General features: G+C 36.1%; 1 protein-coding gene across 1 annotated transcript in view; it reads right to left on the bottom strand.

Moving 5' to 3' along the window:
• Positions 1-859: 859 nt before the first annotated feature.
• ENPP3 (ectonucleotide pyrophosphatase/phosphodiesterase 3) overlaps positions 860-22604 on the bottom strand; it is a 34791-nt gene continuing 13046 nt past the window's right edge. Inside the window, exons 9-25 of the mRNA XM_018919892.3 lie at positions 21237-21346; positions 19780-19845; positions 18854-18926; positions 18287-18395; positions 18005-18133; positions 16602-16633; positions 13736-13863; positions 12762-12828; positions 11243-11330; positions 10322-10491; positions 10152-10209; positions 9242-9396; positions 6712-6847; positions 6123-6200; positions 4672-4804; positions 2961-3117; positions 860-1451 (exon numbers count right to left, since the gene is read on the bottom strand). Coding sequence (XP_018775437.2) covers positions 1278-1451; positions 2961-3117; positions 4672-4804; positions 6123-6200; positions 6712-6847; positions 9242-9396; positions 10152-10209; positions 10322-10491; positions 11243-11330; positions 12762-12828; positions 13736-13863; positions 16602-16633; positions 18005-18133; positions 18287-18395; positions 18854-18926; positions 19780-19845; positions 21237-21346 — 1863 coding nt within the window. The 3' untranslated portion in view covers positions 860-1277. The remainder of the gene's footprint in view (positions 1452-2960; positions 3118-4671; positions 4805-6122; positions 6201-6711; positions 6848-9241; positions 9397-10151; positions 10210-10321; positions 10492-11242; positions 11331-12761; positions 12829-13735; positions 13864-16601; positions 16634-18004; positions 18134-18286; positions 18396-18853; positions 18927-19779; positions 19846-21236; positions 21347-22604) is intronic.

Genomic DNA, 22604 nt, shown 5'->3' on the forward strand with positions numbered 1-22604 from the left:
TCGATATTGCTAAACTCTGTCTGGTGTGTGGGCATATGCTGATCATCTTGGGGACTTTGGGAAATAGAGTGTCCTGTGGTGGCTTTGGATTCTTTGTGCTGAAAAGCTTGGAAGTTTAAAGTTTCATTCTTTAAACAGACATAGCTCCTTCAGTCCACAGTTAGTTTTATCGATTGAAACACACTTTGACATGTTTCTTTAAAATGCCCCCACTTGCCTATAAATCAAATGATCAATTTTCTGCTGTTTTTCATAAATGCACTTAGCAACATTTGTAGTGGAATAGCTCATCTCAACACTCTATTATGGGTGACATTTTTGTATTAGCATAATGTGGACATTTCCACTGTCTGTCCTACTTGCCTGTCCTCAGCAATTATTTGTGTACAGACCGTGTGACAAAGTATCTGTTTACAAAGTGTCTACAGAAAGAGCGACTATCTCTTTTGGATGTTATTGCTAATTTTGTGCTCTAATCTCAAGTTTAACTATTTAAAAATAGACGCAAACATTTTGTTATCACCAGGCATTTGGAAACCATTGCAAATACAGGTAAATGTCAAGATAAAATTCTTCTGTGTAGAGCATTTTTTTTACCTCTTCATGTTCAGAATGTTTTAAGAGTTCTGAAGGGTAAAAGAATATAGCTCATTCACGTCACTTTTTACTAGCATAATGGATTAACCCAAGTGGAAAACAAAGGTGATGATCACTTGCACTGCATACAAACTTATTGTGAGTCAGAATATGTTTCCATGTGAATTTATAGGTGAGAAATAGAAATTCAGAAAATTTCAGGATGTGCTTGTGTTTGAGAACCATAACCTCTTTGATAAACACAAGGGAAAAAACACACACACTCCTCTCAAAGTGTTTTATTTTTCAACTCCATTGTAGAAGCATTTCATATACAATTTACAATTCTGGTGTCTCTGTAGTATAAAATATGTTCCTTTTGCATTTTTTTCAATCATTACTGCTATTACTATTATATATATAATATCATATATAATATTTCATGTATTTTTAGAGTAATATAATATATTAGTTTTTACATAATAAAAATATACTCTGTATTTTGAAAGCCTGTCTCAACAATGATGATTTAATTCACTTTAGAAAATTTTATGTGTCATTTTTATTCAAATTTTATTGGCACAGAACACTTGACTGAAACACACAAATTTGAAAAATACTCCCACATACTTAAGCAAGGCAATAAGTGAAATCACTGAAATTTTCTATCTTCCAAGCACTGACCCCTTTTCCAAAGATCATCAGTTACTTTCAGTCTCAAATATTGGCAAAAATGTCTTTAGTCTCAAGATCTCGGAGACGGATTCATTCCTTTCCTGGTAAAAGTCAAGCCCAGCTAGCAACTCCACATCCCGAACACGTGCAGAATGAGCCTGAACTCTTTCTTCAACCCATTCGGAAAGTGTCTTATTTTCCTGTCGAAACAAGCACGAACAATGTTCAAACACATAAAAGGCCCTGTTGCTGTTTGGTGGCAGTGTTGTGCAATTGCCAGTGTTTGACCTGGTCTGACAGACTAAAGGCCTCCAGTTGGTAAAACTTCTTTCAGGCTTTCCAAAGCATCTTTAACAGCCTTGCTTTTAGGGGTGTCATTTAAACAAAATCAAGTGGATGTCTCTTCTACCCACCTCTCCACTTCCAAAGTGACAGACAAGAAGAATGATGCTGACATGGCAATTGCGACTTTTAAGTACAAAATTCATGAGCCACATTTCAAACACACACGTAAGGATAGTTTTAGTTACAGCACAAATCAGCTGCACTGCTCAGGCCAGTCAAGCAACAGACACCTGACAACTCACAAAAAGTCCTTACAGCAGCTCAGTCTTGATTGCTGGACAGCAAGAATAGTTGCTGGTTAGACGGGGAAAACAATGGAAATGCAACCACTAATCAATCCAAAATGTTATTTTCTGTTCTTTCACTACAAGGATTGTTTTGCCAACAGCTGGTAATTCACTGTTTCATTAACAATATCTGCTTCTGAGGCAGATGATTCATTAAATTTATGTTACTGCCAAGCATGATGAATATAAAATGAGAAGATTTGAGGTTTATTGCTAAGCATTAGAAATTACAGTCAATTTCTAAACTATAATAACTAATTCATTCTAATAATTAGTCAACCCTCAACTACTAAAAAGATCTCACTGGGAAGTTGTGGATTATCCACACTACAAATGGGGAGACACAGAAGTTGTTTCCAATTAGGGCAAGCTTACACCAGTCTAGAGTTATGAGTTCAAAGTTATAAACAAACTAAAAACTGTCTGTGAAGAGCAGTTCAAGTCTGTGCAGCTGTACTTGTGCAATATATATACATTGAGTTTAGGAACCTTCTGCAACCCAGAGTTTGTGGAATAGGCACTCAGCTGCCTCAACAATACACATTACACTCAGATAATGTATTTTGTTTGCTAAAAGGCGTAAGATTCACACTGTTAGCCATAAGCAAAGATTTATTTTAATTCAAGTATGAATTTTAACTGCAGGACCATCCATCCAAATGCCTGCTGTCTAATTTCTCATAGAGGTGGAATAAGCAGCTGAAGGAATTTTCTATTAACTGAAGGGAATAACACTCAAAGTCCTCTGAAGTAAGTTTATCCTGCAGTCTTCCATAAAGATATTTCATCTCCCTGTTGCCTGTGCTGTGTTCTCAGCCCTTCTCAGGTGACACCATTTCCCAATCCACTTATCCTACCTTCCTTTCTTCTTCCTTGCTTCCTGTCAGCTCATTAGTTTTCAGCTACCTCTCCCGGAGCTCCTTGCTCTTCTGGTGATTGCTTTAACTCTCAGCTCACTCCCAGCTCATGGGGAATGAGTTATTCCACAGACTGGTAAAGATTCTATGGATGACTAGATTCCAATGGGAATCAGTTCCCAAAGTTCATTGGCACACAGGAACTTAGAACTATACTTACAGCACAGCTTTCAGTGTTGTCAGGTCGATGAGGAATGATAAAAGACAAAACATCCAAGGATTCTGAACAGTTCAGTGGAGTATGGGATGTGTTCTTGCAACTTGTCAGAATCACATAGTAATGGGTTGGGACAGGGATTTTTGTGTTGTTTACATACCTACAAAACAAACATTAGTTAAGGCATTTTTTGAGATATCAAGTATTAACACCACTGATACAGTTAGAAATTTATAGACTTTATCTCAATCTATATCTTTCAATACTATATGACTTAAATTTCTTTTGTAATTGAAAAAAGTACCTGATGGGATACACAGCCTCACCATTCATTTTATGAACAGCCCAACATACATGGATTACTCTGTGTGCTACAAGCAGTCCCACTGAAACAGGACTGCTTAATATGGTCAGTACTCTATTTTGCCAGAGTCAGAGATCCCTACATCTAAAAGAGTCAGAATAGACAATCATATTTGCCCTTCATTATACGAAGAATTTCAACCATATGAATTGGAGGAGAGAGACGAGAAAATTAACTTCTGACTCCCTGCCGTTGAGAAATGCCAGAACAGTGATTTGTGGCTGTGTGCTGTAGAAACCAGTTTAGGATACTCAGTTGAAAATGTCTTTGCTGCTCTTTTCTGACTATTCTGCAAACATGGTCTTTATACACTCTTGTGTATAAAGAGCTGAATGTTTCCCAGGCTTTTTTGTTCAGTATTGAACAAAATGCTATCACTGAAATTATTATTCTGCTTTGTATGACTGCCTAACCATGCTGACTAAAACATGCTTATTCCAAACTGGAGGCAGCATTATGTGGTCAGCTGGGTATTACAGCATTTTGCTTGGAAGGAAGTTGTAGTCTCTCCTCCCTTCCACCCTCCTACTACGTGGCAGGCTGATTTTCCCATTCTCAAACCATTTTTATCAGATGTGGTCAAGTCTAGCCTGAATAAAACATCTCCAGTGATACATTCAGCTGTGCAGATTTCCCAGCACCTTTCTAATGCTCTTAGTCTCACAAGGTATTTTCCCTAATCTAAAGTTTTTCTATTTCTGTTTTTATTTCCTTGTATCCTTATTCACTGACATAAATAATTGGCCTTTATAATTTATGTGTAAACATGTCAGATGTTGCAGTAAGCCGTGTAAGCCATAGTTATGCAAAGGTACCTCTCAGGAATGTTACAATTTGCATTTCCAGTTATGTGATTCAGTGAAGGCAAACACACAAATCTGACCTTTCGTGAAATACATCAGTTTGAGACAATAGGAAGAAACAACAAACAGGTGAGTGAGCATAACATCAAAGTGAGAAAATCATGCTTAAGCATGTCTTCTGCATGTTTAAAGGTCATATTCTCTTAGCATTTCTGATGCAGAGGCCCAAAATCTAAAATCTAGGCATCATCTTGGGAAACTAATTACTACAGACTAATTACTAGTCTGTACCTGTGTATGTAGAGAGAGATACACATGTAACTGTGCAGCTTTTTTACTCTTTACTTGGACTTCAACTTCCATGGCACTGTATCTGTTTGCAAGAGCACTTCCTGTTGTATGAGTAATAGTGGATGTGGGATTATAAAGAGAATACTGCATTCTCCATGATACTTGTTTCTTAGTCTTTTTTAAAAATAGGGGGTTTTGTGTGAAAACACAGTTGAAATCATATAGAGTTTAACTTCTGGCTTTTCCATGTACTTACTGCTTAATTTCATCAGGGCTATCAAAATGGCCATCATAATTGTAATCAAACACTGGTCCACTGATAACATTTACCCCATTCCTTTCTCTAGCATACTTCTGAAGAAGCACATTATGGAAATAGTCCCATATGTCTGTCATAAAAAGAAAATAAATGCAAAATTAGTATCAATTTAAAGTAATTTCACCACTGAAGAAAAATAGCTTTTTTGTGTTTTCACTGTAGATTAATAAAAAAAAGTTCAGAACTAAACTGCCCATAAAATCAACTCTTTGTTACACAAAATTTGGATTTAATCAGAAGAGACATACTCCCACCTGCCATTGAAAGATGTGCTGTAAATGCTATTATAGTCCTGCAAGGCAAATAGTAGTGCAATTTGATTTGATCTAAAGCTGAAGCTACAAACCTACAGCTGAGAGGTCCCTAATTTCTGGCTGATGTGCCTGATCAGTGTCACAAACAGTAGGAACTGACATAATGGTTTTGTGAGAGGAATACTCAGCACCAACTGCCGAGAACTCATCACTAGACAATTTGGCTTAATTCACAGACGCCAATCAAGAAAATACAATTTGTAGGATATAAGATAGTGAGATTATTCAAATATTTACAACTGGCATGGCAAAAAAACCCCTTATGGGTTTGGTGCATTGAGGGCATCTCCTATTGATTTTGCTGTTGCTTATGGTCTATAGAAACTTCTTGTTGTTTTCCTTGAAAAATTAGATTTTTTATCTGTGATTTATTTGGAAGATTAAAGACAGGTCTTCTGGATTTCTGTTTTTTAATATGAGTGAATGAATAAATGAGGTTTGAATGTATTAGAAAGGTAGTTACATAATCGGGTTTTTTCCAACTTTCTCCTTACACAAGTCCTCTTTTTATGCATTTTCTAAGAAAATTAGCCTAGGCCTAAGAGTAAATAGGATCATAAGCAGTTATAGAAAATTTCTTATCAATGATTACAAACAAATGTGTGTCAGGCTGGATGGGAAGACATTTTATTATTGCATAGTAAAAACATCTATTATAGAAATAGTGTTGCAAGATTAATATTGTTGAGGTCTTCTCTTCAGATTTTGAAAAAAAGCAAAACTGCCATTTGCATTCACCTTGAGCATTTTCCCAAGGGAAATTTTTATGAGAGCTTCATAGCTAACATTTCATGTTAGGATAGCCCAAAAGAGATGAAGAGCAAATTCAAAAGCAAACAGGTAAGCAGAGATAAAGAGAAATCAGAGAAGACTACACAAAGAAAAAAACCTCCCATATAATTGTGCTATGCATTTTCAAACATCTACTCCTAAAATGTTTTAAGTATATTTTCACAATGTCTGGATATACAGCAGGCCATGTGTTGATGTTTTAAAATTTTGTGATAGCTTTATCAAATCTAGAACAATAATTATAGAAAATTAATCATAGTTAATCCAAATTTTGCAACCTACCTTTGAAAGCTTTATACATGGGAACAATATTGCTGGTGAGTAAGGCATCATAAAGTTCAAGATCAGATGAATTGTAGTCTACATAAAGAGACCAAAATATAAGTGAATGGAATACTATCCAAAGACCAATTGAATCATATGTCACTATAAATTGTAGGTACATGTAGTTCAATTACATGTTACATTTGAGCATGAGTGTTTGATCCTATTGCAAACACATCTCCAAATTTGTTCAAGAAATCTACTCAATAAATAATAATTACCAAATTTGAAAATAGGAAATGAATATTTATACAGAGGAAGAGGGACAGCCTTTCCTTCCAACCCTTTACATCATTCCAACCAGTTTTCATCACATTCAAGTTGTTCCATGTTTTAAAAAAACCCTTAAATATTCTAAACCAAAAATATTTAGGTACAAGTAGCAGCTGCCCTACTTCTGGTCAGTCTGCAAACACTGGAAACCTTTTTCTGCCCAACATGCTGATCCAAAGAAGTTTGTTTTGGTGTTTGGGTATATGTTTAAACATAAACCCACATCCAGCTGATTAAGACTTTCTAAGGTCTCTATAAAAAGAACCATGCTCACTGGGAGGATAGAGGAAACTGTGGGTCAAGGTCAGCCCTTCTGGGTAGTCAGAACAATTTTGGCTCCAAGCAGCAGGGATTCTAACATCAGGCCGCAGACAGTCTGAAGCAGTGGGAGGAAGAGGAGATGTGTTTTCCTGTGAAAGGGAAAAAAAATCTTACACCCACGGCTGTGGCTAAGCCAGTGCTTTGTATGGTTTTAACTTTCTAGAATGGACTTCATTGAATCTTCTCCTATTTTCATAGTGAATCAGGTCAATGCAAGTAATGGACACTAATGTTTTCTGGGTACTGTTTTTCTTCTACTTCTGTTTTTAGGTAATTCAGGGAAATCCGTATGCACCGTGTAAAATGGTAGCAGCAAAATAAGGTTACACCTTAGGCAAAAACAGATTTCACATTTGACTCATTCGTCACTTTTACATATTTCTGGAAACACAAACTCGATGTCACATCCTCCTGGAAAGCAGCTAGTCTATAAAAATGACACTATCACCTCATCTAGGCATCTGAGGATGCAGTCTCCATAAGAATTTGTGCTGCTGAACAGTTACAGATAAGGAAATCCACAGTAAATTTAGAACATTTTACTGGCTTTAGTAACGTCACCAAAATATGTCAACATGCTAAGATCTGGCCAAAAGTGATTCTGATGACTCTATTTCTTTCTATAACCTTCACTTTTGTTTTCTATAACCTTTTCTACACACTTTTTCACAATTTTACAATAACATTAAACCATCTGAATATGCTTTTTTGTGTTTAACTCTTTTTTTCATCCTCATTTATATGTAACATTTTCATTTTGATAAGCCTGGAATATATTTTGCATTATACCTTTATAAACAGAAGTTAAATATCTAATTTGATTTTCAGTACATTGTTTGTTTTGATCAATTAAAACCAAGCAAAAAATAAAGAACTGATATGTTCTTCTAGTGCCTCTTTGTACTCCTTGATTTAATTTCTTTAGTTACTTTTATCAGAATTTAAGTAGATGCCATATTATGGTCAGGTTGCATATTAATGGAAAACATATTTACCACATGGAATGAAATATAAAAGACAGAAGTCTTCCTTTGACTCCTGAGCAGTTCATGTGTCAAAAAAACCCAACGACACAAACAAACAAACAAACAAACAAAAAAATCATTCATCACCAATTTGGCTCCTTCTATTTCAGGTCAAAGAACCATAGTGTCTCCTGAAGAAAGCAGTTGAAAGTAAAAATTGGCTGTGCCTATCACATCATGAATTGTCCTTTTTGATGTGATTTATTACTTTTTGATGAGCCAGTAATTAATGTCAAGAAGCAAGAGTTATTTGCATTACTTAACAGAATTTAAGCATCTGCTGTGGTCTCCTATGTCAAATGCAGCGCCCTTCAGGTATGTTTGTCTTTTTGCAAGAAAATGTGCCTTCCTCTCTGGAAGATGAGTATAAAGCCTTGAGAAAACAAATGTCCTTCAATCTTAAATTTTCCTTATTCCTGAGTAATAAGTAATCAAAATGCTGACATCTTTTAATATCTGCAAGTGTATGTTATTCAACCAGTTTCAAAACTCCCACATCACGCAAAAGCCCAGCCTGCCTTACCTAGTTTAATATTTAAGCACTTTTTTATAGCTACATAATGATGAGATATACCCCAAATTACAAATTGTGTAAAGCATTGCACAGGATGCATCCAAACATAATTAACCCAGGGTGCAATAAAAATTCTGTAGAAAGAGCAACTTTCTGTCATTCCCAAGTATTGCAGCCAAACCTTTCCATCAAAGGCATTAGCTCTAGCCCTCTGCCCTTCCACAGGTGTTATAATTTATGAAGCCTATTCCTCATGATTAGCACATGTAATAAAAAATCATAATGTCAGCTTACTGTGCAAGGTAAGTCAGTGTGTGATCTTTTGACATATCACTGACAATACAACTTAGAAAAATGGTCAGATTATAAAGGCAAGTAAGCCTATGAATGTCCATTAGTTTACTGACCCTGAAAACTCAAACAATTTATTCTGGATCCGCATACCCTTGAACACTCAGAGGTTCATTCAACTATAATTACATTTTTCAGAAATTATATCATGTAACAGAGAGCAAAGAACACATATGTGCTAGTGCAAACTGTCTTGTAGAGTTGCATAGAGGGTATTTAATAGGAAAAAGATCATGGTGCTCATTGGAAAAACTTCTGATTTGGAAAATCACAGCCTGCTATTCCACAGGAACTGACAGGAGAGATGGAGAATTGTCTTGACAGCATATCCCTTTTACAGGACAGGCTTAATAAAACCAGCTCACTGGCAGCTCCTGTATCTTTTTTGTCCCTAACAAATGGTCATTACCACTTCTCAAATCTTTATTTTAAGATAGCTAAAAGTTAAATGATATCAAAGACATTTTTTCTGACACAAGTGCCTTAGTCACATGACATCCACCAGCCATTAAACAGGGTTCCTGATGAATGGACCACATTTTTAACCCACTAGATCCCATATTTAAGAGTAGTAGAGATATTTGATAACCTACAGGCTTATTCACAGTGTATGCAGTCCACAGTGGCATCTGGATATCGTAGCTGTATCCACTCACATACTGATGATGGAAAAGGAGGCAGTAGAACTTCTCCTTCTGAAGAACTTTGGGTCTCCCATATGGCAAATGAGATGAGCTTGCCTTCTTTACTAAAATTTAAATAATAATTATTGATTTATTCTTCTATAACATTTTGGATGGCAGAAGGGGTTAAGAGAGCAGACAAAAATTGTTAACTAAAACTTCAGCAAATACAAATAGATCCAACAGTAAACCTAGCCATGTGGTTCTTTAGGCTTATATGTAGAATAAAAAATGTAGAAAATAGATTTCGTATTATGTTTAATGCACAAAAGTCAATAAAATACATCAGACTTGCAAACTCTTGTTTCTCTGAAATTTCATACCAATGCAAATATTTTGAATTTATCTTGGCAGTGGAGTGAAATTTACATCTTATTTGACTAGGAGGCATTACAATGCTTCCCAAAATTTCCAGAAACGCCATTAAAAAAAAGTAGAAAGAAGTATCTATGGGAATTTTTAATCAGAGAAAGGTAAAGTTATGGATACAGGGTAAGGAACAAGAGTTATATAACACAGCCTGAAAGTGCTCAGATTTTTTTTCAAGACCATTGAAATCTTAATGGTTTTCTCCAAAATTTTAATGGAGTTCAGATCCTATTCCTAGATATACATGTTTCTATAACAGAGTCCCTTGGCAATTTTTTAAGAAATGAAAAGGAATTTTTTTTTTTAAAAGATGCTTCTGACCTGATTTTCATACTTCACTTTCAATTGTAATTAATGTTGCAAAAATTCCCACTGAAACCAGTGACATAAAATATAAAACCAGGTGTGGATTTTAAAATACTGCTGCTCTTTTTCATTTTTTGCTACTCACTTTCTTCTGTGGTGAGATTTAACCTCTCGTTTAGCTTTTCTGATGACTCAACTGAACTCTGTAAAAAGTCAGAGAATTGTTCAAAATGAATCCATTGTTTAGAAAAAAAATGAAGAAAGCAGAACACACTAGACAAAGATGATTTAAAGATGCCAGAAACTCCCATTTACCTGTGTGCAATTGCATCCCAGGTCATCTGCAGGAGTCAGACTGGAAACTGGACATGAAGAGGGAGATGAGACTTCCTTTGGATGTGAAGGATTGTAAAAAGGTTTCTTTAAGAGGTGATTCAAGCTGCCATGTGTTCCATTGTTTTCTGCTGGTGTTATACGCAGCAAATCTGTTGAAACATTTGAAATTTGTAAACATATTTTAAGACTAAAACAGTATTTTAAAAAGTTATTATCTTTCCTAATCTACTAATCTCCTAGTAATTTTTAAAGGTAGAAGAAATAGCTTATTCCATTATTTAAACTATTACAGTAACTACTCCCACCAACTTGCAGTTTTCTAGATCTGAAAGTTCTTTGCTATCTTCCACGGCATCAAGATTTAGTAACTATAAATTTGAGTACTGCTGGTACAGTTTTATACATTGTCACAACATTCACAAGATTGGACAGTTTAATGCAAAGTATAAATGTTATTGCAAGTGCATCACATTGTGAAATCCAACAACCTATTGCATTTTTGTGTAATGCTTTAATCCATATTTTCTGAGGCTCATGTTTCCTAATTGTGCACTGCTGGAACTGCAGTGGTCCATCCTAAGTTATGAGCAAGAGCAGATACTCTCTACAAGATTCTTATCCACATTTCCACAGGCATCAGTTTGACAGCAAACCCATATGGCAGGTGTGGTTCCCTCCGATTCTTTAGTGAAATTCTTTTGCAATCAGAAAAAAACCTTCAAAGCAGAGCAACTTCTGGAAGTCAATTTCTTAGCAGTGTAAAGAAGGCCTAAGAGCATGGCTTCAGTGTTTTGGTTTTGAAAGAACTAACTTAATTTTTAGCTATGCTTCTTTGAGCTGTTATAACACGGGTATTTGAAAATACTGGAACTTAAAAAGTACTGGACTGTTTCTACTCACCACACATAAGGTTGTAAACCTCAATGTTTTCAAAAGCATCCACTTCTGTTTTCTCTTTAAAGCTTGGGCCATATGCTAAGAATATAGCCTAGATTGTAATAGTAATAATAATAAAAAAAAAGTTACATAAAGGAAACCAACGTCAAAACCAATTCAGTTGCATTTTAAAAAAACTGGGACAATGGAACAAAATACAGTCTTTTCACAGTCACAGAAGTTAAAAGTACAGAATTATTCTGGTAAGGAAAGCAATTTTCTGCCATTGCACATAATTTGAAGAAAAAAGCAAAGCAAAAATTCCCATTTTAAACTATATAATGAATCTCATTTGGTTTTGGGGTGTTTTTAAATACCTGTTGCACTCTGAAGTCTTTGGGTCACTCAGGAGTCTATGGCAATGGTTAAAGCAAGGAGCAGGGAACAGCAGAGGCCCATTTCAAACTCAGCAGAGACCTGCATCTGTACCCATTAATGGCACAATGCAGGGCTGGGCAGCCCTTCTGGAGCCTGCAAGCCTTGTGGCTGAACACTGATACTGTGTACAGACTCACAGGAGTTTCTACTGCCTTGTGAGACTCCTGAGCTGCCTGCCAGGAGATATGGGAAACATGACTAACAGGACAATGATCGGTTCTAAAATAATATTATGTGTCCATAACAGAAAAGGAATTTTCAATTTATTATAGAAAGATGAAATGTTGCTCCTTTCTTAAAAAAAAAAAAAAAAATCCAGTTGTGGCACCTGTGCAAGGTTATCCATTATTAAGGTTTCCATGGTAACCAGAATTTACCTTTTCTTTCCATACAAACATTCAGCGTAATTCTGATCACTGACATTTGGTTTTAACATTGTTGTAAAGATCTGGAAGGATCTGATTCTTAGGCACAGAATATGGGACTTAGAGTGCATGCTTGACCTTAGCTAAAGGTTCACATCACAGAAAGTACATGAAACACCAAAAGCTCAAGACCTCAAAGTACTTTCACTGTAACCAGAAGTAAAAATGAGATGAAACTGTAACATAGGCTATATTAACACACAGTATAGCTAATTAGTTCTTTGTTCTGGTGATATGATTAACTCTTGTAAGATAAACAGAGACAATGAGATTTAGTTTATTTGAGCATACAGGCTTCCAGATGCTCAGATGAACTCCCAGAGCCTATAGAGATTTTTTGGTCATTGCCTCAGTGGAAGAATGAAAGAACCAAAGAATTCAGTAGGTAAACATGGTAGACCTGGTTTTCTGCAATCTACCTGTCTCCAAGCAGGTAAGGTAAGCCCAGACTGTTTTTGCTACAGGACCCCAAAGAAACAGGCCTTATCCACATTGATGAAAGGCAATGCAAATATTTGGACCTAGTATGTGTTTACAGTTTACATGTCTTGTGGCCAGAAAAGAAAAACTCACTGCAAAAACTGTCATTGTTCTGTATTCTGGTGATTTTCCTGGCACATGATGATTTTGTATATAAGAAAGTGCAAGAATAGAATAGAATAGAATAGAAATCATCTTACCTCCATACTTTTGAATTCATTGTTATAGCCATGGTTACCTCCATCACAAAATGTGTAACTTTTATCCCTAAGGAGAAACCATCACAGAGTGTAAATAAAAATGACACAAATAGAAGGACTTAGTAACATTCATTGTGGCTCACAGACGCCATCATTCCTTGAGAACTGACTCTGCCATCATATTGTAGCATTCATGGCTCATCATAGCATTCATTTTTATGAAGATGTCTTTCTCCTCTAACAGAAATTGCTATGGACAGTATTAAATTATCCTAGCTGGCTATGAGTGTACAGTGAAACAATATTTTCAAAGCAAGTTGAAAAAAATGGCTATTTTTTAACTGAGGCCTTTACCTAGCTACAGGTTGCAGAACAATCTATTTTGGAAGAATTCCTAGTTATATTCTTTGGCATTTTAACAGAAAGCTTACAATGGGAGAACTGCTATTAGCCTCTGTGGAATAAACTAAGTAAGACTGTAAGGGATTTTGCCTTACAAGACAATGCATTTTCATCATAGATTCTGAAGGATGAAGAGATGTGGATAATGTGGGGATGCGTTATGGAATCAGCAACACAACAGAATACTCTCACATGGTGACTAACACTTATTTTTATCTACCCATTGCTAAGACACATGGAAAAATTAAGAGATAGTCACCCCATACCAATTCAAGGCACAGTTGTCAAGTGCAGGTGTCCTGTTTTCAGAGGCCCAAGAACATTTGAACACAGTTTAAAATAGGGTGATGATAAGATTTTTCAGTGCACATTTCTTTTTTATGTCCTGGACAGAGATTTGGTTTCACCAAAACAACCATGTTTCCTTTTTATGTATGGTATGATTTTAACTGTAACAGACATGGAAATGTAAGAAGTCTAAAGCAAAACAGGAAATGAAGCAGCTGTGAAGGAAATTAAAGGGATGAGAGTGGATGAGAAAAACAGCATGACAATCACACAGATCATGTTACCTCACAGCCAGCCACTGTCGTTCCACCAAAAGATGAACTTTATCAATACGAATGTTGTTAGCGTAGTGGAATCGTTTGGGCAAGTCAGGGGTCAGGTAGGGCTTGAAGTGCTGAGGGGATCTCCGGCACTGTGCGAAAGAAAGGAGTCCAGTCACAAGTTTCGCTCAGTTTCAAAAAACCACCCATCATTCAAAATTATCACAAATATCTTAGTGATAGGAATGCAAGCACAAAGCCCATTAGTCACAGATAGCTTCTCACACGGCCCACAGATGTCATTTTCGGCCCCGGAAGCAATGCAAGGAAAAGCGACACTTTTTTGGAACTCTTTGTAAATAGACATACAATTTGTATATCCAGCCCACAAATGCTGTGGTAAAAGTACATCTAAGGCTTAAAGACACTCAGTAGAACTGTTTAGTCTGTATTTTCGTACTAATGCCATTGGCATCTGGTTGGTAAGATTACACTTCACAAGAGAAAGTTCCTTGGCAGTTTATTTTTGCCACCTTCTGTCACTTTACCATTCAATAAATAACAAAGCTAGCCAAGCACACACAATTTAGCACAGTCTAGTGTTTTAGCTGCAAGCCTGAACATGTAAATGTCCATTGCTCAGCTGTTAGCTAAAGGTCTTAGCTTTCACACCCACATTTAGTGTGTTCATATAACTGCTGCATTAGCAGGCATGCCATGGAAGAGCTTGGAATTGTGAGCCTAATGATAACCATATGACATACTGCAAAGATTTAACTATATATGGCCATTAGAAGCCATTCCAGCTGGCTGCAAGCATCATGGCAAAGTTTCAGAAGTGTTGCTCCAGATCAGGAATCCAGCACTGGGATAACCCAGAATCTCTAAAATGCTGAAGGAAGAGCTGCTAGGAAGCTGGTTAGGCCACGGAAGTGGACCTGTTTTACCACACAGGCTGTGCAAACTATACCATGCTTGGAGTCTGATCTGACATCTTCACTTCTAAATACTAAAACTGTATGCTCTGCATAGGATACAGACTTTAACATGTGACATGGGAGTAACTGTGCCTCAGTAGTCATCAAAGAAGAAGAGAGGAATCCAGGAACATGAAAAATAAGGATTCAGTGTGTTTGCTAGCCCGGAAGAAGAGTTCTAATTAAAAGGAAAAATAGAGGAAATCAGCGTATGATTTATGTCTGTTCATTAGCAATAAATATAAAACACACAACTACCTTGTCTGCAAAAACCCCTCATTCTAATAACTTGACAGGGACAAAATACACCAACCATTTATGAAGAGGAAAGGAAAGAGGGCACGTCCTGGTACCAGACCATTCCCATAAGGCACAAGATGTCACATCTCTGTAACTATTAGCAGTAGCAGTTTCAACCGAAGTTAAGAACATGCAGATTGTGATATTCCCCTCATAGCAATGCTCTTTGATTCGACAGACTCCGCATCAAAGAGCGAGGCGGGGGATGTAGCACAGAGAAAGCTCCTTCAGCTATTCCCAGCCATTGAGCCTACTCCCGCAAGTTCAACAGGTTAACGGGAGACCTCTAGTGGAGATTTATCGGAAACATATCCATTTGGGAGCCCAGGATTTTGCCAAACTGAGAGCATTTTTATAAATGTACCACAACCCCTGGCTACTGCTTAGCACAGGACAAGTCACAGAATAGAAAACAAACTGGCAATGGAGAAAATAAGGGGAATTTAGGACAGCACACTGAGAGCAAGCAGTTTAAATGTTTAACTCAGTGTAAATTGTAAAAGGAAAGAAATACAGAAAGACAACTGTCCTACAATTTTTTGAGTTTGGCCAGCACATTCATCCCACATGTGTATCCTGAACACTACAAAAAAGTGACAGAGACTGAGTTATCTGTCTAAAAAATATAAGGAAAGAGGAAAGCACCATGCACTGTCACATTGCCCTTTAGTAAAAGAAATAAGTTTGGTCTTCCTTTGGTTTGCACTCTGTTCTGCACTTCTTTATTTGTATCCTTCAGAACTCAGTTGCCAAAGTGTGTCCATATGGGAGACAGGCAAGCTTGGACCTGCCCTCAGGTGCTAGATCCATTCAGCATGGCTCAGTTCCAGGCAGAACTACCAGTACAGAACCCTTTTGTGGTGCAGGATATGTAAAAGCACTGCAATTATTTCAGTGATATGTCAAAAGATCCTAAGACAGTCATACTGCCTGATGCCAAAGGCCCATCTGGCCTAGTACTCTGTTTAAAATCAGATCTCCAAAATTCCTAGAATCAGACACTTAGAGAAAGTGTGTAAGAACAAGCCAAGTATTGAATGAAGTTTCTTTCTCATACCTGCTTAGTTTCTTCTAGGCTTCAGGGACTTTTTAAGTCAAGTCAGATGTTCCTTGTGGATCAGATCTAAAAGCCCTTACAGTGCTGTCCTGCATTAATGTGTCTAAAATCCCCCCCTCCTACTTATATTTCCAGCCTCTATAACATTTTGTGGCAATGTACTCTGCAATGTCATTATCTCTTGTGTGGAAAAGTTACTTTAGCCTAGCCTGAGTGCAGCACTTGTGTTCCAGTGCTAAGAGATGCCTATTGTCTAAAGCATGTCTGTGCTGTATTCTCTTCTATCATGAAGATATACCAAATTTTCTGCCCTTGAACTCATCCTCTTCTCTTTCAAAGTGAAGTACAGAACAATTTTCCCTGAACAGAGGTCTCCTATGGCAAACCTTTGTGCATCATCTTTGAACAACTTCCAGAACTGCCTCCCAAGGTAGAGTGAAGTCAGTACACTACTTAAACTAGCACCATAGTCTCTTTTTCTTTACAAACTGTGTTTTTTTCCTCAGATTCTTATTAAGAATAGCTATGAGTAAAAGTTATGAGAATATTTACTCACTGTGAGGTTTTTAACGATTCCTTCCGAGTCAACTGTTAAAAAGAAAAGATGAATTAATGTACATTTGAATGGCTGAAGGATAAAGCCTCATGAGAAAAACTCAAATATGCTTTTTTGTCTATAAAGTTGGTTTTCTTTATTAGCTTGTGAAGGTAGTGGCAGCTATCACCTTCCACAGGCAGCAATGTTATGTTTCCAATGGTAATTACCTGCAAGTGTGCCTGTGGAAGTAACTAGAACACTAGAACTTTGGGTACATCAGGACAGACTGTTCCAAACTGCCATGCTGATGACTGCCTACACCTAAAGATGACAGATTACCAGACCCAAGGTTTTTTCTCTTATCTGCCCCTGTTTGAAGTATAACCTTTTTCACATTGAACAGGACCTGGAGAACTTGTCTTCTATTTTGCTTCCAGCAACAGTCACACAGGAAATTTCAGTCTATCTTGGTATTTTCACCTTGCACATTTTGAAAGACTAGTTTAACCATTTGAGATTAACTTTCTTAAAAAGTAAATCTGAGCACTTCATGGAAGAAAAATTCCTACAGAAAACCTAAGACTATTAGAGGAAATGAGTCAACAATTTTATTGAGATTGAGACACAGAAAAAAACATTAGTATTCTTTCCTCAGCTGCCTATGTATGACTTAAACCAATGAAAGTCTGCTTTATGTCATATAAATATTGTGCCTTCAAATATAAGTACAATTATAAAATATGAATAAAAAATACAATGGGATCCCAGCTCTCATTTGCAACCTGCAATAACTATCCGTTTTACAATACTTCACAAATTCTTTGAAGTCAATAGGTAGAGCATTTCCATGATTTTATCTCCATTGTTTTCCCTAATACAGAAAGTTCTGGGATTTTTTTCCAGTCTGATAGCATGGTATCTATTTCAAGTCAGAGTTAGCTCAAATAGTTTCAATTTTCTGTTCTTTTGAGACACTAGCTAAATGTCTTAACCAAGGCTTAGATTCCACTGTGCTAAGGTTCAGACTCTGTAACTTTGTACACACAGAAATATTCATTACTTCAAAAAGACTGACTCTGCCAATGTTGCACAAGAAATCTGTGAAGAGCAATGCACTTATGAAAGACCCGAATTCCAGTTAAAAAAACCCAAACTACCTTTACTTCATCTTTCCATGTCAAGAAAATACAAATTAGTGTCTGCAACAATCTTTTCTAACCTTCTAATTCATCGAAAGTGGTCATTCTTCAAAAAAAATATCCCAAACAACTTCCATGGATGTTGAAGCCAAGTTAAGGGAAACAGAAAGCTGCTCACACTGCTGATTACTACTGATTATACATTTCCTTATTTGTTTTTTTGTTTGCTTGTTTATTTCTTGCTACATTGACTGCTCAATCCCAGGATTGGTCCAGACTTACAGGTAAAATAGTCTTTTGGAACATTCTTTGCTCGAATGCGAGCTGCAGGCCCAGCATACAGGTAGAAATCCACCTCTTTGAAGTAATTAGTCATATATTCTAACTTCTTGCAGAAGGTCTTCTCCATCCCTAAAGGGAAACATAGAAACAGTTCTCTTTCGTATGGCAAGGAAGATGAAGTGATTTATAAAATGGATTAACACTACTAAGGCCACATATTTCACACAGGAAGAAAACAGTGACTCAGTAAAGTTAACTTGAAAAAAGAAGTATATACATTACCATGATCAGCTAAAACAATGAGGTTTACACACTTGTGCAGGTTTCTTTGTTTAAGTCCATCCATGAGCATCTCCACTGCTTTATCTGCTGCCTGTAAGGCTTTGATTACCTGTGAGATAAACCACAGATTACATCAAAGATCCTTAAAGGCTGAACTTTCTGCCTTCATGCAAGTAAAAATGCAATACTTTTGGGTTACAAATTAGCAAACATTGAAGTACAGTGTAAAAGAGAGCTCTGAGGATTTGCCAGGCCATGCTTCTAAATATCACATAGTAATATAATTAAAGTTCAGTTTAAATATAAATATTAATATTTTTTTCTATTAGTATGATCTGAAATTATTTTCTGCCAGTTTGTTTGGTTAATGGTTCTTTTGATTCACACACAGTATGGGAAGCATATCATTAGGCTCAACCACAAGCAAAAGTTCTTAACAAAAAGTCACCTAACAGTCATGGCAATTTTTCATCTACTATCCTTTACAGGTCTATAAATTGGTTAAGTTCATACTACAGTACCATTTTTAGTGCAATTAAGCATAAGAAAAATATAGAAACTACTTACACCAGCACTAACTGGTCCAAATGAATGTCCAGAAGAATCTGGTTCTTCAATGTATAAAGTGTAGATATCAGGCCTTGAGTTAGAAATAAATAAGAATGGAACATTATGAGAATTTAGAGGCCCCACCTAAAGAGAACACTTTGATTTGGAAAAAAAACAATATTAAATGACATTTTTAAAGGAATTACGAATAACCTCTTTAAACCTTGAAAACAGTCCATATAGAAAATATAATCATCCAACTTCCTCTGATTTTTGTAATTAATCAACATGGGCTCTTTGAAGTTTCAGAAACAATATCCAGTGTCTTTAACAGGTAATCAGAAGTCACTCTGACAGATTTCACTCAGACACCAGAGCAACCAATCTTTTTTGAGATGTAAATGGAACTACCATCTGAAAGAGTTCTTCCTGACTAAGCAGTGAGACTCTAGAGAGCATCTCCTAACTGCAAATACATTAGGATTTTATTAGCAAATTGCCATATAAAATATTTCATTTCTTTACACGTCACAAAGTTAACACCATGATCAACACTGACATTTACTTTTCATCCTGAATTTCTTACTGCAATTACTTTCATGTATTTAACCTTTCTTGGGCATTAGCCTTCATATAAAATCTTTCATCCACACACTTAGACTAGAAACTGAATCAATGTTTCCTACAGGACATGCACCAAGAAAAAAGACAGAACAATCAAATAAAACTCGTACATCCTGTTCAGATATATGTTCCCTTTTTAATCTTTTGTACCTCCAGTCTTATCACAGCTATGATAACAGGCTTAAGTTCAGCAAATAATAATTTAAAATGGTGAGGAAGATTCCATGTTTCACAAACATCAACATAAATTTCAATTGCTAAGCATTGAAACTTTTCTAAGCTATAGTCTCACAAAGCAGGTAGATATTACAAGGCGTTACCTCTCAGGTTGGGCATTATCCAACCACTTCAGTATTCCTGAAACTCTCTCTTCATATGGAATTGAACTGAAAAGAAAAAAAATTAATTTTAAAAAATGATTTAACAAGGCTTTCTGACTAGCACTTCTATTTCCTAGATACAGAGAAAGTGTCCATACTCTACTCATTTATCAAAGTCACAGATCTGGAACTAAGAATGATGCATTTTAACAAAGTATAGCAATTAACTTTACTTCTCTCATTTTTAATTTAATGTAAGTCACTTTAAGTGGTAAATTAGAACGACCCTGATTTTGCAAACACAAGCCTGTTTTGGTGGGACTACTCATATATTTAAAAATACATGCCAAAAAAAGGTATTTTAAGTTGGGGAAATAAACCTGAAATAGAAGGTAGAATAATTTTTATTCTTTCCAGCATGTATAAGCCTTGGACTTTCATATTTTAAAAGTAAGTAATATTGCCATCAAAGTCTTTGTGAGATCATGCTTTGTTTCCTATGAGAGAATTCACCCATTAAATATCTCTGCTTTCCCTCAAAGTCATACACAAGCTGTATGTTAGTTACTCACAGTACTTAGATGTTTTCTGAGTACCAAGCCTACACATCACTGCAAATTCTGCTATCTATAGAGACTTATGGTTCTATGCTTGCTTTAGATTATCTTTCTAAGTATACTGTAATCATCACAATCATCAAAATCTAGAAATAATTTACTAATGCCAATGTCTTCCATAGCAAAGCAAACAAACAACAAAAACAACAAACAACAACAAAAAAACCCAACAAAAATAATGCCACAAACTATGAAGGCAATTGGTACTTCACATGTGCAACCTTTGAATGAACTAGAAAAAACCATACAAGAACTATGATTCAACAGGAGTGTGTACATTATCAAACATGCAAGCAAGACCAGAGGAAATTTAGAGCCCCTCTTCTTTCAATTGCTTCCCTATCCAGCAGTCTCTCTCCAATAATTTCTGTCTACTGTAGCCTCTTGCCATGGCTTCCTAATTTGTGTTTGTTGTCTTAGGGTAGAGGTTATCAGTAAGCTTATTCTCAAGTGCAAATATTTTTAGAGTGCTAAAACATATATAATATATGTTGATTTTATGCATGGAAATATGACAATCATTGGTGCAGCTTAGCAGTGTCTACTAATCATTTCCAGGATGCTCTCCTAGTGTTTTGCATTTGGCTAATACTCCTAAACTGTCTAGGAGAGCAGACTATACAGTACCTTTTGACTTTCTCATTGTGAAACCCCTGAATGGTTCTGAAATTTTCAAGTGTTTTTGATCATTCCATGGCATAAGCAGGATAACATGACATGGCACTTATCTGTCAGACTTGTTTAAAAATCTTGTATTTAATTTCTTTCAACTGTCAAACAGCAGTTTTGGATTTTTGGAGTAATCTGCAGGAATTTAGTACAAGCTGTGTCAGATCTTACCCGTTGTATATCTTGTACAGGGTGGGGTATGTTCCCCCAATTGGAACATCAGAGCCTGGCCAAAAGAAGGTGCCTGCTTTCAAATTTTGGGACATTGCTGTCAGCCAGACCTTTGGGTAAAGATACAAACAAATTATTTTTTGTCAACACTGGAGGACTTCAGATCACAAAAGTAGAAATATGTGCTGCAAGTATGCATTTTTCCTTCCCCTTTCACAATTACCTAATAACCATATCTGATATGAAGTTTTGTTCCCTACATGCACATTCTGAAGAAAAACTAGTGGCATGGAAACCATGATGTTGTAACTTCCTGGATAGTCTCAGCATAGAAAAAAACACATAGTTATTTCCATAAATGCCAGTGGCCAGTGATCCCTTTTCCTGTAGCAAGGAAAATGAAGATGGAAGAAGCTGCCTTAGGGGTATTCAGACTTGGCATTAGAAAACATTTTATTACACATACAACACAGAAACAGGCTTCCTAATGAGGTTGTTGCTGCTCTATGCCTGTCAGTGTTTATGAGGCATTTGGACAACACCCTTAAAAATGTGATCTAATGTTTGGGCAGCCCAGAGTTGGTCAGACAGCTGGACTAGATGATAACTGTAAGTCCATTCCAACTAAAATATTCTGTTATATTAGTTTCATTTTGTTTTATATCTCTTTTTCAGATATAGATTCTAATTGTATGACTTCTTTATAAGCAGGCATATTTATATTAATCCTAAAAAGTGCAGCTCTTGTTGTGTTACAAACCTGACAGAATCCTACAGGAAAAAAAACAGCACCAAAATCTGGGTATTTGAGTATATTATAAACATTACCACACAGACACAGACACACATATATAAATGTATATTAAGCAAGGATACTACATATTGCATATATTTAGAGTTTTTTAGAGCTTAATATTACTAAGAAATTATTAATATTAATCTTAACCATAGGTACAATTCAGGGTTGTTATGAAATGTGTTATATGTTATATACAATTGACATTTTTTTCAGAAATTAAGCTCTTTGCTACTCCCTTCCTTGCTTTTAAATGCCTGGACATTTGCAAATAGATATGTGTAAATAGATGTAATTTGGAAACCAATTTCATTTTGCAGCAAGTCATCAAAAGACAAGCAAAAAGAAATACCTCAAAATCAAATCATACAGAAAATTTACTGTGGCTGCCTGCGTCAAGAAGCCCATTCCAGTACTAGATAAAATATTTCAGATTTTTTTTTTTTACTAACTGCCACATTGAGTGAAAATTTTAAGTCTCAGAATTAACATTTTAAGAGTTCTTTTACTTTTCATAACAAGCAAACTATTTTGTAGGCAGCCTATAATATGAAGCCTACAGGTTATCTAGT

The sequence above is a fragment of the Serinus canaria genome, chromosome 3 (assembly GCF_022539315.1).
Source record: "Serinus canaria isolate serCan28SL12 chromosome 3, serCan2020, whole genome shotgun sequence".
Lineage (NCBI taxonomy): Eukaryota > Metazoa > Chordata > Aves > Passeriformes > Fringillidae > Serinus > Serinus canaria.